The 18,475-nt window shown below is 44.8% G+C and overlaps 1 protein-coding gene across 4 annotated transcripts in view; it reads right to left on the reverse strand.

Annotated features, from left to right (window-relative positions):
- Positions 1-18,475, reverse strand: part of LOC100121683 (hexokinase type 2) — a 30,266-nt gene that overhangs the window by 7,735 nt on the left and 4,056 nt on the right. The window contains exon 1 of one of the 4 annotated variants that reach the window (XM_008208825.4): positions 18,033-18,349. The exons of 2 other annotated variants lie outside the window; for them this stretch is intronic. In XM_008208825.4, the coding sequence (XP_008207047.1) occupies positions 18,033-18,080 (48 nt within the window). In that variant the 5' untranslated portion in view covers positions 18,081-18,349. Of the gene's footprint in view, positions 1-7,576; positions 8,015-18,032; positions 18,350-18,475 lie in introns of those variants that run through there. One more of the 4 variants, XM_003426555.5, reaches the window with a different exon arrangement.

Genomic DNA, 18,475 nt, shown 5'->3' on the forward strand with positions numbered 1-18,475 from the left:
GTATTTTTGCGGCTTGATGTGAGAAGCGTTTATGATAAACAAAGCGTTAACGTCGATGTTGTGCTGCATCGGAGTGAAACTGGACGTTTTGGGTTAGGAAACTTTTGTAATACTGCGAGTCGCGTGTACGGACTGTGTAAGAGGAAATAAAGCCGACGAATTCGAAATTACGTCAGGCGTTGGATACGGGCCTTCTCTTTTAATTAAGTATAGCGCTTTTGTTCGTTCATTGAGCGATTTTCCGAATAACAGTGACGTTTACGTTAAAGTACTGCTTTCTTAGATCGCGCCGTTATCGATTTCCTAAAAAAGCCGATGATCAATCGTAAATCAAACAATCGCACAAGCCAGACGACTTCGATCTTTTGATACTTACGTACATCATCAGGATTTATCGAGTGTACAGATTCGGTAAAATAAAGCCTATTCGTTCAGAGCAAAAACGTTTTCCAACGTCAACCTCTCGACAAGTATACTTATTCTCTGGCACTGATCGTCACGGTGCAACGACCCATCATCGATTGCCGTCAATTACAGCCGATCACCGAGAGTACACTGAGCCGCGGCTCGTAAATCGAGGAATCGTGACACCGCCTACGTCTCTATCGCCGGCACTGCTTTACGGTGGTGTATTATGTGGCGCATCGGACGCACGTGACGCCATGGGTCAATCTCACGAGAGAAAGAGTTCGCGGTTTGAATGATAATGGCCAAGTTGTGCGTCATGCGGCTGTTTGATGCGTGCGGATCAGCGAGAGTGTTTTTTCGAGAGCGTTTTGGAGGCTTGTTTGCGGCGGAAGATTTTAAACGATTTTTCCTCGTTCTATTGTTTCGAAAAATACGCCGAAAGTATAAGGTTTAAAACTCAACACTTTGCGAATCGCCTGCCCTATTATTCCCGAGCTTTATCTATACTGTCATCGTCGGGCTTCCTCAAAATTAGAAAAGCAAACATCTCTCACTTATCACACCCTACTTCTTCACTCCCACGACCTTATCACGAATCGCAAAACAACAAACCCAAATCTCAAGATCTAAAGTAACCCATCAAACCTGATGGCGTTTCCGTCTCCGTTCATGAAAAAAAAAAACGAAGCTCGGACGTGCTGTCGGACACGCGCATAGACTGATTTCGGCGGACGCGATTTGGGTCACAGTCCGCGTGCGAAAGGTGTCTGGGTCGATACGTACGCGTACACGCGCGCGATTTCGCGAGTCTCGGCCTCGAGTCTTTACTCTGTGCGACTGCACGTTTTTTTTCTTGATTTTTATAGATCCCCGATAAGTCATAACTTAACATATAGCTTCTTTATTATCGATACTAAATAATCCCACCGACGCTAAAGTAATTCTTATGTCAAAATCAATAACTCAGCTGACTAATCTTCGGAATAATTTATGCACAATAAAAGAGACAGGTTTGGCACTGCATATAGACACTCATCATTATAGTCTCTGCGGCTATACTCGATTCGTTATGGTCTGAAAAACCGAGCTGTGCTCGCGCGTATAATTTATACTTTCTTCGAAAGAGAAAGGGAGACAAAAAAGACGAGACTCCGAAAGGCCAGCAACATTTTTGTCGAGGTCGTTGGGTTGCTTGATTAAACGAAACCAGCCGATAAAAATGAGAGACATATACGCTTTAAAGCTCCAAACTGGTATTTCGTATTTATGAACTGTGTGAGGTGAATCGAATGCAATTTCCGATTACTCTATTTACGAGTTTTTTTTACATCGGATTCCTCGCGCGAAAAAACGCGGAATGTCGACGCATAAAGAGCTGGAGATAGACTTTGCTTGTTCGTGGAAGTGCGGAGGAAACTCGATGATGCAGTTGAGAGAAAGCAGGAAGCACAGCGTTCATTGTGCGGTGCGAACGTTGAAAGCCTAAAACGATTAGTCACCGCAAGGCTTGGAGCGACGCCTTGCAAATCTATAGATAAAAAGAGTGGCTATAATACATTAGTTCTCAAGTATTTTCGCGGAGTCGCTTGAACACCGATGAAGTTTTATTCGTTCTGCACCGAAGTAACCTTGCAGTTATTCCAGCGATCGACGCAGCGATGGTTAATTTATGCTTCAGTAGATAAAGACTTTCCTCAACAGTGTATCATACACTCGAGGTTTTTTCCAAGCGCACCGTGCGGGTTAACCCGAAATCCCAAGTTTGTTCAGCCACGTGCGCTAATGGCTTCTGGAATTCCACCTGATCCTTCAAAAACAACACGCGCACCCAAAATTCAAATTTCCCGCCCTCCGCAAGCTCCCCATATCCCAAGCCGCGCGTGCGCGCATCTCGTCGCGATCGATCCGCATATGACGTAGCCACGACACACCCGCGACTGATGCGGCGCATGAATGAGGCATACCTCGTCGTCGCGGGAGCAGGTGCGCACATGACGATCGGAAAAGCGTATACGTGTGTAATGTATAGAAGCCGTCCGGTACGACGGGGAGCTTATCCTGGACACACGTGGAGATGCTGGTGCTAAGAATAGAACGGCGGTAACGGGCGGTATAAGAGGGCTTTTTTTAGGCTGGAGATTCTTTGCGTCGATGCTGTTCAAACGGAGGAGGAAGGAGTTATAAATGCGAGTACGGATTCTTATTATACGCGGAGATGGGTTGGAGAGGGTGATTTACGTAAGCCTTGCGTACATCCTTACCTAACCCTTCCGATGTACCTACTTAAGGGATTGGCGAGTGCAGACGGCGTTGCGTCATGTTTATCCAACTTCTACGACGCATCAGCGTATAACGAAACTTATCAATAATGCGACGTCTTCATCAATCAAAAGCCGGCTAATAAAAAAATCATCGAATCAGTCCAATCGAGCTCGAATTAAGCGCCGGTATATCGAATCAAATCGCGTCTGTCGCGAGTCTCCATTATACTCCTCAGGTTCAACAAACGTCTGCGCGCATAGCGCGTCTGACTCAACGCACGGAATGCAACAACTGGAACGGACCCGATGCACACACGTGTTATTGTGGCTATCCAAGAGGAGAGAGAGAAACATTCCGAGGCGTCGTGTATCGAGGAGGAATACGCCGATTCGGCGTTTGCCGTGAGGAGAAGCTATTTTTAGAGGACGCCTTTGTTTGTTTGTTTGTCTCGGAGCGAAATACTTTTGGACTATTTACTCGAGTGTGTTTTTTGATGTTTCAGGTGCAGTAGCTGAAAGAGAAGCACTTCAGAGCCTTTTCTCTCGTCTCTCGCTGCTGCTGCTGCTGCTGCTGTATTCAAACGGTGACGCGCGCGCAGTTTAATGCTCGACAAATTGCTCCGTAAACGAACTTAAGCGAAGCGCGCCAGCGCACTCGCATACGACGGGGCAAACCGCGACGGACGGGTTCTCGAGAGACGACGATTATTATCAGTGCAGGATTAACCAAACCGCCACTGCTCGTTTCTTTCTTATTCTTCTTAAGGGAAAATTGTGGCGCACCGTGTCATTACACATTTCTTGCGCTTTCGCAACGCCTGTAACCCGTAACGAAATATCGAGAGCTCCGGATATGGAAAAATTCCTGGTAAATTATGAATGAGGATCGATGGCTGGAGAAGAGTAATTTTTTAGAAAGCTGGAAACGAAACAATCCGTCAGTGGAGTTTAAAAATAAAATTTACTAATCAATTATACACACGGTCGAACGGGAATTCGGAGACGCGCCATTTATTTTGAATTCATTCATGCATTATTATTACGCACGGAGTGCGCCCTATTGAATCTTTCGATTTTCCTCTGTATCGTGGAAAGTTTCTTTTTTCTCTTCTTCGAGATGAGTATAGGTCAGAAAATGATCGATCCTCGTTGGAATAGCTATTTTCGCGTCGATATGCAATAACGATTTTGACGCAACCATTGACGATTTTCCACTTTAATTATACGGCTCGATCGCGTCATCGCGAGGGTATTTTCTCGGTCGATTTGCCGGCAGTATTGAACTTTAAAAGTGCATAGAACCGCGACACGTGGATATATTGTGTTATAATTGATCGATTTTTTTTGCCGATTGATTGTTCGAAAGAGAGAGTTTGTGTTCGCGAAATGCGTGCGCGAGCGTTATCGAGTATATACGACCGCCGCGACATGACCGAGAACGATCGAATATTTTCCTTCAAGGGAACAGTCATTCCTGAGTCATAAAACAAATCGCTGTAACCGAGCGGATGTGGATCGGTTGGATAAATATTACGAGGAGGTTTTGTAATATTTGAAAGTCGGACGCGTTATTTTAAGTCGCAAATTTGATTAAGCGCGTCATATTTGCTGAAATGCATCAGAGCGATTATCTCATCGCACTTCAGATGTCAGTCTCGAGTATCGTCTAGCTCGCTAATGAAGACGCAAGTACTCGTTTGGACAACTACTTATACACCAACGAGTGCGGTGACAGAAAAAATTATAGCCAGAATCAACAAAACCATTTAGTCGGGTGACTCTCGGCTATTTGATAAGTCGACTGATTTTTTTTTTTTTTGTATTCAATGCTAGACATTAGTGTGAAATAACTGTTGCGTAAAGTACGAAAAAAAAGTTAAATTACATCCTGGCACGCAAAAATAATCCAAACGTCAATCCGAAAATCCTGCCGAATCCCAACGCAAGAACTCAGACCAGAGAATCGCCGCAGTAGCAGCAGCAGAAGCAGAAGAGGCCGGCGGTTCGCAGTCAGCCGTTATCGATCTCTCGGCCGCTAGCATTGTGTAACGCGTCTCTTCCCCTCGCTCCTCGCTACCGTCCATGTGTGTGTGTGTGTGGCGCGAGCGCGAAAGCCAATGTCAGAGCGGCGGACTCGGGCTTTTCCGTATTTCTTCGGAAGAGCTGCCGTTTTTTGCGTTACTTTGAGGATGCCATTAGTCGTTTAAAAATAAGCCGGTTTTGTTCGCTTATTTGACTGATCGATGCAGGATTTGTCTGTTATTATTTGCGCAGGAAAAACCGAAGCCGAGGATTATCGAAAATTAGTTTGTTTATACTGCAAAACTCGTTTTCGTTTGCTGGTAGCTGTTGGGATATCTCGGTTTTTTGTACGTGGAAAGTCGATCTATGAACATAATGAAATAAGTTTCGGACGATAAACACACTTCGTGCGAATATTTCCAATAATACGCTCCATTTACCCGTACATTTCCAGGCGATTCACGGCGACCCCGTTTTTTGCACTAAAAATACCCTCTGGAAGAAAAGAAAATGTTTATCCAAGCCGATTTTCGAATAATTTGAAAATTGAAGAAAGTCTTAACACGCGAACATAACCTCAACCTGGCTGATGAGGAAATGCTAGTAAAATTGCTAAGTCGACGCAGGAACGTCCTGTAGCGATCAGCAGCGGTCACGACCTTTAAGATTAAGGCCTCCGTCAGTGCAGCCATTGCTTTACCGATGTACCGGCGTGAACGAACGCGGATGGACTTCAGGTTATCGAACATCTTGACTAGTGACCCATAACTACCAGATATTCAAAATCTGCGCTGAACTCCGAGTATTTCTGGGTCTACCGGAGCAAACAGAGCCTATATTTAGAGCTCATTGAATATTAGCGCATGTTTATGTGAACGAATCGAAAATCGGTTCTCGAATTCCAAATGAGAGCGGAGCTGAACGTCAGTAGTTGGGTCACTTACCCTGACTAACAATAAATTCGGCCTTGGTGACGTTTACCGTCGACGTCCTTCCGCCTTTTGCTTCGAGGTATCGATCGAGAGACTATAATTGTTTTTCGACGCAAGGGTTTGACCCTTTTGCAACTTTGCGTTTACGTGTATTTAGAGACTGACGCAGTAGGTCAAATCGAATGTAGGTGGTGTAGAGACTCAGTTTGCGCTTTTTATTTTTACCGTGATTTTGAGAACAATTTATAGAACTTCGCGTATCCAAATGACTTTAACGAGGAAGCAGCAGAGTAGATGTGCCTTAAAAGTAATTACGGCCGCCAATTTTTCGACGGGAAATACGATTTTCCGAAACTGCTCCAAAATGAATTTCGGAGCGGCCGTCTAATAAACAATTCTATCTCATCGCCATCAGCGAACTTTACAATCTTCCCGAATAGCGTAATGCGCGTCTAGTGCACTTACAACAATGCTAATCATTTTAATGATCCTCACGTGTCATAATTCAATTTGCCGCCGACATACGACAGATGAGGTTATGTAAAAAGCTACCTGCAGTGAGTGTACACACTCGCAATTTACTAAAAATCAACGTCCGCGCCTTTGACACATACTCGGTTGGAAAATTGTTTTTTGCTTGAAATTAAAGCACTATAACGTCGCTGCTTATTTTTCACGATAACAAGTGCAGGCAGTTGATGAATTTCGCTGAAAACGAGTAATCAGTTATTCGAAATACCACAGTCATACTCCGAGTCAGTTTTCCACACTGTCAACAAAACATTCACGACTCCCATCGATCGTCGCATCTCGAAAAAGCCGTCCACCTCATTATTCTTTCATCAACCGCATTACAAGCATAACCGATAATGTTCAACAAATACAACACACACGCGAGTTCGTCGGTAAGTCAGAGTCCTGCAACGCGAAAACTCATCAGCATCCACTTAACCTCTTTCTTCGTTTTCTAATTTTTCAAAATTACACCCGCTGATTCCGCGAAGCGAGAAAAATTCTAATCATCGTCATCATTATCATCGTGACGCTGTTCCGAAGTATAGGTATACGCATACACTGACGCCAGCGAGTGTGTCTTGTCTCTCTCTTGCGCGCCGGGGAATAGAAAATCGATAGTCCTTGCCTTGAATGCGGAGAGAAAATCCCTGAATCGACGAGCGTATACGGGAACTCTCTAGATTATTACATTTTTTTCCGCTCGCAGCTTTTTATTCAAATATTCCCGCGCTTAGAACGGTTATTTCCATCGAGTTCAAAATAGTAGCAAAGTCCGAGTTTACGTAATCGAATCAATCCGCGAAACTGAAAAACTGTGGCAATTCGAATGACGAGCCTGTTTTTTTTTATGCACTTCTGCGCGGCAGCAGAAGAATAAAACGTCACGTGGGGTCAGCGACTATATACACACACAGCGTATACGTATACTCACGATGTCAGTCATCGTGCTCGCGAGCGTTTTCCGCGAAAGCTTTGACGTTTTCGGGTCTGCGTATTGATTGACGCGAGGTAAACAGTGGCGGCTCGCTGCCTTACCGACTGCGAGCGATTATACTTATTCTCGTATTTCCTTTGCGCTTCCTTTTCTTTTTATTAGTCGGCCTCAAGCGCGACGTGATGTAATTGACGAAATTCGCGGCGTCGCGTAAGCGATAAGCGCGGGAAGTACGAATTATCAAATAGTAATCAGTCTCTCCACACACACATAGAAGAGCGTAGTTTTGGACTGTATAATTCAAGATCGTACGTCACACTGCAGTGAAAGTCACTTTTCGAAATTCCTCACGAGCTCTCGCTATCGATCCCACGCTGCTGCCGCGGCGGCGTTTCGATTGAGTCAAAACTGACCCTCGCGGCGAGTGTCTACCTCGCATCGGACCACCCCTTCGGAGCCAATCCGATCCACACACACACACACACACACACACACGCTCTCACCTCCGGCTTGAGCAAGTCACTCGTGCAGAGGCTCGGTGTCATCTTCATCCTCTTATGAAGCAGTGTGGCGGCTGACAGTGTGAGTCGGTATACACAGAAGTAGTAAAGCAGTCGACGTTCCGCGCCCTTTTTCACCCCCTCTGAACCGTAGGTCTATATTTCTTTCTTCTCTCCTAGGAACTTTCACCGACGAACTTTCTTCCGTCACCGAGATTGATACTCGTGCTTGCGACAAATACACGCGAGGTGTACTTCGATTGCGAGCGTAAAACGTAAAAACGAGTCGGAGTTTGAGATAAAATGTCGAAGCACACGGGGGGACGATACACTACTCGTCTGCGCCGCTCGCGTGCTCACCAGTCCAGTTTTATATCGCGACTGCCGACACACACACTCCGTGTGTAGCCGCCGCCGCCGCCGCCGCCGCCGCGAGCGGCGCCTCCCTCCCTACCACCTATACGCTCTCTATAGAGACTTGCGCGCGCCGCTGGAAGGGTGGGGGCCACTGCTGCGGTTCCGGGAAATCGAGGAAGGGAGGGGGAGCTCTACGCTCTTTAGTAGTGTGCGGGTGGTTGGCTTTTGGTGAACGTTGCTCGCCGGAGGGGTGACAAGGTGACCTTGAGCCTACGGAGTGCCTTCTTCCGGTTTGGGGGTAAAGATCGCTGGTTGAGATTGCGGGATCGAGACACACACGCGCACCTTATCGCTGTTTGGGTTTAATCTGATGATGACGGGAGTGTAAACAGAGAGGATGATTTGTTGATTTGTTCGGCAAAAGGTATATGCGCGGCGTTAGATTGCAAAGCCACTTTGGAAACGGACCTGGTATCTCGCTGCTTCTTTTTGCAATGAGACAGGTATCGTTGGCCAGGAATTTCAAGGATAACGGCCGGACTCAAAAGGTTCCTTTTTATTAAAGCGCTCGCGAGTACAGAGAGAGAGAAAGCGAAAAAGCGACTCCTCAAAAATTTAAACAAGCTAAAAGGACGCTGGAAGGACGAATATGGGCATGGCGCGGAAAGTAGAGCAGACGAGAGAGAAAAATGAGCACAAAAACCGGAAGACGGTCCAAAAATAGAAATGCCTATACTTGTAACTCAGAATCTGTGCAGCACGAAAAAACTCACTCAAGATGCGTAATACAAACCCGCACGTACAAAGGACAGCGACAGCACAACGAAGCATCGATCCTGTCCAGACCCGCGCCAAAATACCGCGTATCCATCAAGATTTACAAAAGAAGCATCTCGAGCCTATACAGCTGCATCACCTCGCGCACGTGCGCAAGCGAAACGCACCGAAATAAAAGGAGGGAGGGAGAACGAACCTGAATGAACCGGAGAAAGAGAAACGAGGAAGTTCGGACGTATATGTGCGAGAAATTTGAGTCACACGACGCATGCAGCCTCACGAGATACACACACACACACACAATCACACACACACATAGCGAAGATTAAACCGAAGAGAGAGGCAGGAAAAAACGTATAGCAGAAACGTCGGAGGCTCGATCGCGCGCGCGAGAGGGGAATCCCCCTGGTGCTTCCCCCACCAGAGGGGGCACGAGCGTGCACGGGCATATAATTCACGGGACGAGCTGGAGCAAAATTGCGTGGATGTTGCGACAGATGTGTTTTTCCGGATTCTTCGAATTTTGTCGTTTGCTGGGTTTTCAAGATTTTTTTAGGTTGAGTAGGTTAGGTTTTGGAGTTGGAGCGAGTTCACGACCTTGCTTATCTGGAGACGAAGTTGTATTGCGTTGTGTTTCGGGGATGACGAGAGACGTTGTTGTAGGTGATAAACTGGTGTCAAAGTGTCGTGGAGGTTATGTTTACGTCCGTGCGTGCTTTGCGTTCTAGTTTGCGAAAAACCGCGAGAGGTCGCGAGGGATTACGCAATGTGCAACAGCGGCACGGGTTGTCGAGTGCGCGCGATAATGCGATAAGAATTAATGACGTTTCTCTCTATAGTTCTTTTCCGAGGCGCCATTAGGAAGAATATTGACTTTTGACTTGGAGTTCATCGTAAATTGCGCGTCTCCACGAGATACCAGCCGAATACCTGTGACATTGATTGCAGCTGTTTGAAACGTAATTTTTTCTAGCGGACCGTGACTACTATTACGTAGTAAAATACCTTTGCTTGTCTAATCAGACGTGCGATAGTGATCCAGATCTCGGATGTTCATGACTCGATTGTTTTGCGATATTTTTCGTATTCGTGACGCTGCAGTACAAAGGCTATTGTATTTATAGCTCTGTACACACCAGCGTTCGTTATAAACTTCATTTTTTCCGCGAAAGATAAAAGCACAGGAAATGCTCATTATTATGGTAAGCTGTATAACAGTTACCTTATCGATTTGCGAAGAAAAGAAAATTCAAACAAATATTCTATTCAAACCTGTGCATAGTTGTTTTTATTATAAGTGTGAAATCGTAAAATCTCGTCTGAGGCTTTTCTAAGTAATATAAAAATGTCGCGATTTCCATACGAATGAAAAATCTCGTCCCGAGAGCGAGATGAGATTAAAATAATCCGCGAGAGGGAAAATGAACATTTTCGCAGAAATTCGCAGCAAGGATGTAGAAAACTTTGAATTCAAAAGTTACCTGAACATTTTTCACGCGTTTTCAACCGCTTCTACGAAAAAGAATAATCTCACGCAAAGGAAGGACCTATACAGACGAAGACAAATCTTCTCGTCGTAGCGGAAGACTAATAGGGACTCGATTCGTGGGCGTCAAAAGAGAAAGAGACGAAGCGTGCCACGACTCACGGAGGCTCGGCTCGGCTTGAAGGTCGAGGAGAGGTCACGCAGCCCGGGAAATTCGCGAATATCGTTGCGCCAGCCGGTGGGGTTTCGTCATCTCGTGTAAATTCGACTGTTACTACAGACGATTAGAGAAATGCGTTTACTTTTTTTAATATGACAGTAGTTGCATGGGTCAATGCAATTAGTAGAAGTAGATAAAATACTTATAACAGGCACTTGTATAGATTAGATAAACCTTTGCTCGGACTTACCTGAAGCAGAAAAGAAAAGAAAAATGTCACTAAATGATTGCTGACGCACGAGATTAAAAATTAAGACTTTCGTACGTTAAATCAATCTCTATGAAACGATTAAAAAGTTTCACCCCCCAGCGAAATCCTTCAACGAAAGGCGCCAATAATTGCGTCACCCTTGATCCTCCCGACAACTTTTCCAATCAAAATCTTGAATTCCAGTCATCACATCTGAATCAATAAGCCATATTCTGCGCGGATCATCCTCTTTATTAAACTTTTAAATTCTACGGCTTCTCCGCGTGAAAATGGAACGCAACTCTAATTGACTCTAGTATAAGGCGATTCGATCCAGTGTCTCTTTCTCCGTTTCTCGATGTGTAGAGCGTGTCGGAACGATAACGATACGCTTTATGGGACAGTGAAGATTATTCAAAGTGTGTTCGCTGCAGTCATCTGAGAAGTAAGTAACAGCAGAAGCCCTCTCGGCTGCCCTATTTAGATACGAGAATTTCGCGTCATCGATTTTGCATTACGGACTTTTACGTCTACAAGGTGCAATTGCATCAGAATCAGCTGCCGACGAAACGGTCTACAAAATCTGTCCAAAGAACGTCCAAAGATCGAAGCATCGTCAGCAGCCCATAAAAATTAGATCAGCCTAACATCATCACTTGCGTCACATCAACGTTTCCTTTAAACCCTGCCTCGCGACGTCTATGCAAAGGACCTTCTCTCTACTATAATATATAGCACATACAGGCAAGTAAAACACACACGTACACGCACACAAAGCGGGTTCCACGTGAGTAGGGGCGCGATCGGCTGACGCAACGTCGGCGCAACTCGCCATTGGCCCTCGGCGAGGGGCTCGTGCGCGTCGATCCCCCCACGCGCTGACGTCACCTCGCAGAGGCTCCATATAGGCGCGGTTAGCGGGTATCGCTCCGAGGAGTGCGCTCGATCATGGAGGTCACGCGAGGGGAAGTCTATAGACACGGGTGGAAGGGTTGAGTCGCCGTGCGAGGGGTGTAGAGGTGGCCGCTGCGATATTTTATTGCAAAGTGAGAAAGAAAAGAATGAATGTTTGTTCTTGCAAGAGATTTTAAACAAAATTACAAGCCCACATTGTTTACCGCATTATATACACAGACTTTCTAACCAGAGTCGCATTAGACGCGAAACTTTTCCAACACCTCCGCACACACACACACACACACACGCCTACTATCGATCACGCATTTACACGTCCGCGCGAAAACACTTCTCTCTCCACATCGCATTTTTTAAGCATGACTTGCACCGCCCAGACTTTGCACGGCGCAGCAATAATCTGCATCGCGGGCGCGTCTGACGAAATATCCCGGCCGCGACGTGCCCCCGCACGAGGATGACTCATCGGGCGCCGAAATCTCGCGAAAGATTAGTCGTCGATTTCGATAAGGTGAGCTGGCTCAATGTCGATGGGTGTGTTCGCGAAAACAACGGGCCGCTTGTTATCGGCGTTTGTTTATACAACGGGGCAATGAAAATGTTCGGCGTTTGCGTTTTGAGATTATAACGCGTGCATTTGAAGAAAAAAAAATCTGAATGAGAGCGAGGTGAATCACGTTGCATTACTCTATTTATCGACATTCATTGTCGAACTCGGTGAGTATACGCGGGATCAGGCGCAAAGTGTCTGAAAAAACGTGACATTCGAGGCTTCTCAGATTCCGATTAACGCCAGTGCGAATATCGCGAGGATTTAGTTGTCGGCGAAAAGTTTTCCGTTCACCTCCTGTTGACATTCCAATTTCACAGCGCTTTGGAAAATCCTGCGTGTTTTTCTGTTCATAATTTTTTTAAGCCGATCGTTGATCGAACGCATTGTTTTTAATCAAGCTTCGATCGTTTCCTTATTTTTCTGCAATGCACACCGATAAAAAATTTCCAGTCCATCCAAAACAAACAATAGCTGCTGAAAATCATTACTTCGAATCGATAACTAATACACTTGCGAAAACGCGGAGTGGGATTGCAGCAGAAACGATCGGCGAGCACGAAAGCCGCAGAGATCGATCGCAGACGAACCGGGCGGGGAATATACGTGCATGTGCGCGACGACGCATTGCCTTTACTTGCACACATGGCGAACCGGTTTGCGCGAACCGAAATACCAAGAGCCGCGCCCTTTTTCTCCTCGGTCTCTCCTGATGCTGTTGCTCCTGTTACACACTTGTTATAGACACTGCCGAGAATGATGGTCGCCGAAGTTAAAATCTGATCTACTTTTAGTTCAAATGCCTACGTGACGCAAAAAGTCACATCAGCACACAAGACAGTCCAAAAAACTCATCGCCAAAGATAACAGCTCAGTATATACCCGTAGCGAATATCGCGAAAGCGGAACGAAAAGCCGAGGACGACGTGCCGAGCCACACGTGAGCTTCATTGCGTTTCGAAGAAGGACCACGTGATCACGAGGTCCAGACTGGCGTCTCTCGAGTTTATGTATAGGTGTACGTGGAAACGAAAGTCCTCTCGATTATATGCGTTCGGGCTTACGTAACTTTCACCTTGAGCTTCGGGATTCGAAGACGACGGCTTTGGAGTTTTGAAACCGCGCTTCCCTTTCGTTTGTTTGGAGTCTATTTTTAGATCAGCAGTGAGAGATATTTTACATCTGAGATGGCTACATATTTAGTTTAGCAGTGTTCAATCACAAAGCAGTCCATTAAAAGTGTCAACGCTTGGTTCATATTTTGAGCAGATATAACTGCGAAGGATTGATTTACCGCGGCGCAATAATTTCATCCAACTGCAGCAACAGCTGCTAATAATAGAATCCTGTACCCGAAGACACTATAGCGAGTTCGCACATGTGTTTGCTTTGGGTCGAATATGAGTAAACACAGTCATTGAGAAAAGTTTTATCGGTCTGAGTAACTGTTTAGGCTCGCGATACAGTTTTTTCTTTTACTGAAAATCACATAACTTCTCTCGAAATGAGCAATCGAAGAAATTGTGATTTTCCTTTGTTCGAATTGTTTATGACGCTGAGCGTATCTCCGGCGAATTATCGTTGTAAATTTAGCGGGAATACTTTGTGATTTATAAGGCATCGTTCAGAAACGCATTTATTGTTTGAATGAAATTCTCAAAATTTGATTCGCTAGAACTAGACGAGTTCAAAGAAGCTATTCGTTTTACCAAACGAATAGTTGAACTATCCAAAACAGAACAAACTTTATCTCCGAGTGAAAGATACTTTTAAAGGGTGTAAGAGTAAACTTGTAAATTTCGTCAGCTGCAGGGAAAAGCCAGAAATTAGATGTTCTTCGAGAGCGTTCTTATTGATCGCCTGGACTCTTCCTCCAGTGTGTTCGCGTCAAACGCACACACTCATACCGAGTGTGAACCCCACTTATCAACGAGTTATTATTGATTCCCGCAAAGTCAAACATCAAATCCTCCCGACGATGCTATCACCTGATGCCTCATAAACCCACTTCGAACAAACAATAATTCTCAGCTTAACAACAAAATTAAACTTTTCAATCTCCTCATCGTACACAGCCATGAAAGACGCAAAGTTATTCATCTACGATTTCCTCCGAGATACGATACCGCGCATATTCTCTACACGTGTAGTAAGTATAAGCTCGATGAACTTCAACTCCACTGCGTTGCGTAAGACGCGCTTCGGCATCGCTAATTAATCAGACGATGCACTACCCCGGCAACGGCTTATTATGTAGTTGAATAATTTTCGTACAGGTTTGCGTTTCGGAATTGATGATTATGAATTCATTACATTATATCTCCTCAACGCACAGCTCGGGAGCACAATTTTATCCGCCTATAGGTGTTCGAGGAAGATCTGAATTATTGGAGATCGATGCATAATTCGATCGTAAAAAATCGAGCCGCGGTTTCAACCACCGAGTTATTATTATAGAAACACTCGCGTCAGCACCGATGAAATCAATAACCTCGTCCGCGATCGTCAAATCTTCCGTTAAAAATCGATCGCACTCGATATCCATCCCTATAGATCCTATGCACTTTATTACGCATCTCGTGTCTATATTAAGTGGCAGCGCCGGTAAGCGAATATTTGTTTCCGCGCAGTTCGTCGTCGGTGTAGCTTTACAGGTGTATCGCGCGAGATCGTTTTGTTCGATCGAGATCGACTCGGATGTCTCGTCGCGTATGTTCTTCTGGAGATGGAGAGAAATCGGTCGTATACTCGGAATCGATTTCTGTCTTGGAGCGGTGAGAGACGGATTTTTTTTCGTCGTCGGGTGAAAGTGGACGCTGATTTCGTAATTTGTTTGATAAGTGAATTCAGACCGAAATTCGACATAAAAACTGCTTTCATCAATTCATAGAAGCGAGATCACTCGTATAAAGCACTCTAACGACAAAATTCCAACTTTGAAACTACTCATGCTCTCAGCGCACCTCCTCCTTCATAAATTTAAATGCGCGTGTGCTCGAGTGCATCTTCTCAATTAACGCACTAGGCTGCGTCACGTGTTCGTAAATGCGCGCGTGTGAGCTTCTGCGTCTTTCTCCATCGTCTCTCTCATTGACGCTCGGGATGGACTTGCAATTTAGAAGATTTCGAAAATGAAAAAAAATCATACGTACTGCAGTGGATATTATATTCGTCGCGTATCTCTCGCAACGCGATCCGCGAGAGAGCACGTTAGCCTATATAGTCATTTTTGTATAGGAGACACCTATACGTCGCGGTTGCGTAACTCGCGCGATAGTTGCGTCTCTCTACTACTACACTGTCGCGTATATGTCGCTGTTCGATTGCAATGTATAAAGCGAGAGCCAGATTGTAGTCGAGCTACGTTGTGTTGGTCTTAATTGATAACCACGGGTTTTCCTAGAAGTCATTTGATCCGTGGGTTGGGTTAGTTTTTTTTTCGAGATACGATGATCTGCGTTGCCATCCTGATTCATAATTTTTTTTTGAATCAGAAAAAAGTGCTGCAACTACGTTTCAGTGCGATTCGGTTCGAGCTTGGTGTAAGCTACGACTTAGCATATCAGTGGATTTACATACTCTTTCTGCGCAGAATCTCAAACGGATGTAAAACAGAAAAGCACACATAGTGTGTGTCCCGATTACGTCCACAATGTCTTTTAGACGTTTATCGCGCAGGGCTTTTGAATAGGCGGAATTTATCACCGAAAGGGAATACGTTTTACACTTTATGCTTGGTTTAATAATCACACACATACTAGTTTAAGTTATTAGCCTATGAATAGTGTATCACACACGGTTTATCTGAGTATAAACGGCCATACAAGTGTATTAAAAATGCAAAGTGTAACCGCGAAACAATGTTCGCTCAATAATAGCAAATAGATATCAACCGCAATTTACATTCAGAAAACCTAATTTCGCAGTAACCAGAGATTGGGGAAAAACAATGCCTACGATGTACAACACTGCGATAGCGCCACCGCGCACGTGTTTCCTCGTGTAAAAACGTGAGACGCGCGAGAGAGCGGATTTTTTACTTTGAAATCTAAAGCCCGCGCATTCCAGCGTTACATGATTCACCTGCGCACACTGAGCGCCTTGTAGTTTTGTCTGCTGCTCGTGTGTTTTGTTGATTTGCATCGAATTTTTTCTCAATTAGCAATAAGGATTATTGTTGGATATTAGGCGATTCTTTTTCAAAGATTAACGTTGCAATCTTTATGGAATTTGGTATGCCTTGCAGAAAGCTAAGTTTACCTTTGGTCGTAAAAGTTTTATAGTTTTACAGCTAAAAATATGACGTTTCTAACGAAGAGTGCGATAAGACTCTTAAAAACAGTAAGTCGTAAAATTGCCGTAAAATGACAGCACGATTTTCGCATACGATAAACTTGAGATTGACTAGTTCATCATTAAACCTACAAAAGCGTGAAAAGTCATCCCGATAAAGATCAACAAAGCGTAATTCACCTCATCCGTCCAAAAACACCCATCAATCCCCGTAACCCTCGAGATCCGAAGAAGATAACGACCCCTTACCTAAAAGCCTCGAGTCTCATCGCTTAAACATCCCGAGAATAAGCCTCGCGATTGAATTCCCGGAGTATATTAGCATAAGAAACTGGTATTTAATCGCGCGACTCGGGAAAAATGCCCGACTAACACACCGTTATGAGCTTCGGCTTAATTTATAGTGCAGCGAGAGGGTCCTATTTTAAATTCCGATGCTCTTCGAGGGGGAAGTGAAGAGGCTTTATTCGTTTTAGTGTATTTTGGGAAATTGAAAGGAGAGGATCGTTCGGCTCTTTAAAAATGCATTTTATAAATAATTCTTCAGAAGTAATCTTTTTAAATGTTTGGATTAGAAAATATCGACGCTAAATATGCTAAAAAGAACAAACGTGTGCGAAATCGTTGCCAAAATGCGTAACATTTATATTTCTCATGCATTACCATAACATGTGTACATTGCACACTCGACTGCCGAAAAATTCCATCCAATACAATAAGCCCACGAATTTTAATCGATTAGTTCGAATTTAAAAATACCCGAGTCAAAACAGCAGCGCGAAATTGTATTTAAGCCCGTGAAAGAATTAAAGGTATCGCCAGACACACGACGCGTAGTTTTCCACGGATTTATATTATACATTTGGGAATAGTTCAAGGCTTGCGCAGACGGCTCACGTGATCTGTTGATGTAATGATTCTGCGGTGGATTACACGATGCTCAAGTGTGAATGACTCTTTGGTGGCACAATGGTAAATCTTTTTTGTGGAGATACTTCTTAAATAATCGCGTTCGATACGCCCCTAATAGCCGTCGGTGTTCTCTGGGATTCCCAGGACGTTTTCCTCGATGTTTATCGTTCGCTAATTATCATAATCGACTATATTCGAACATTTGCTTATTCCATTCACTTGAAAAAAGCGTTAAACTATGTACCTCCAAATCATCAGACGTGCGCAAAAAAGTCGACGCTTCCGAAAAAAAAAGAAACAAAGGCATCCGTCAAAAACACAAAATCTCGTCAAAAGTCGAAGAAATATTTGCCTATCGAACACGTGCGGGCTCTCGAGGAACGTCGCATAATACTCGCGTGATATAGATTCCGCCGCCGGCGATGTTTACGTTTCTCCTTCTCTCGGGTACACACACCGATGCCATCTTCTATACCAAAACTTTCCCGCGGTTTTTCTCTCGGCCCGTATGCGCGATTTCGGGCGTCACTCTTTTTTCGCATTTGAATTTGAAATTCACGATTCGCACACACTTGAATTATTCAAGCGGCCGATTAAAGAAGAGGAAAGCATGTCGTAATGATAATTCTCACAAAAGGCTTCCACTCGACGGGACTAATTTTTCGGCAAACATACCGTCCAAAAATATTCAGCGACGACAGCCGCTTATCTATACACGCTAATATCGACAAAAAAAAAAAAAAAAAAATCGAAACTCACGCTATCGTCGGGCATGGGTCCGCTGAGGTAGCTGACAACGGTCGGCATGATTCGTCCTCTGCTTGGTATACTGCCCTCTGCTAAACTCTCCACTGGACGATCACAACAAAACCAACTCCGGAAATTTCACACGAACACGACGCGAACCGGTGGACTGAGCTGAAAACACGTGTTGCCCGAACGAGCGATCGGCAGCGTCTGACGCCGGCGGCGACCTGTATACGGCGCTGAGTCTCGGAAGGAGTGTGTGTGGGGAGGTTGTTAGTGTTTGTGTATATGGAGAAAAGTTGTCTCCGTGAGGTTCGGCAGGGGAAATGCCAGCGCCTACGTAGAATCCAGTTTATATATACGTATGCCTGCACTGGAGAGGGGCATCTCTCACTCTCTCTCTCTCTCTCTCTCTCTCTCTCGCAGCGGCGACTTTTTGCGATACAGCTGAACTG

Source organism: Nasonia vitripennis, chromosome 5 (genome assembly GCF_009193385.2).
Source record: "Nasonia vitripennis strain AsymCx chromosome 5, Nvit_psr_1.1, whole genome shotgun sequence".
NCBI lineage: Eukaryota > Metazoa > Arthropoda > Insecta > Hymenoptera > Pteromalidae > Nasonia > Nasonia vitripennis.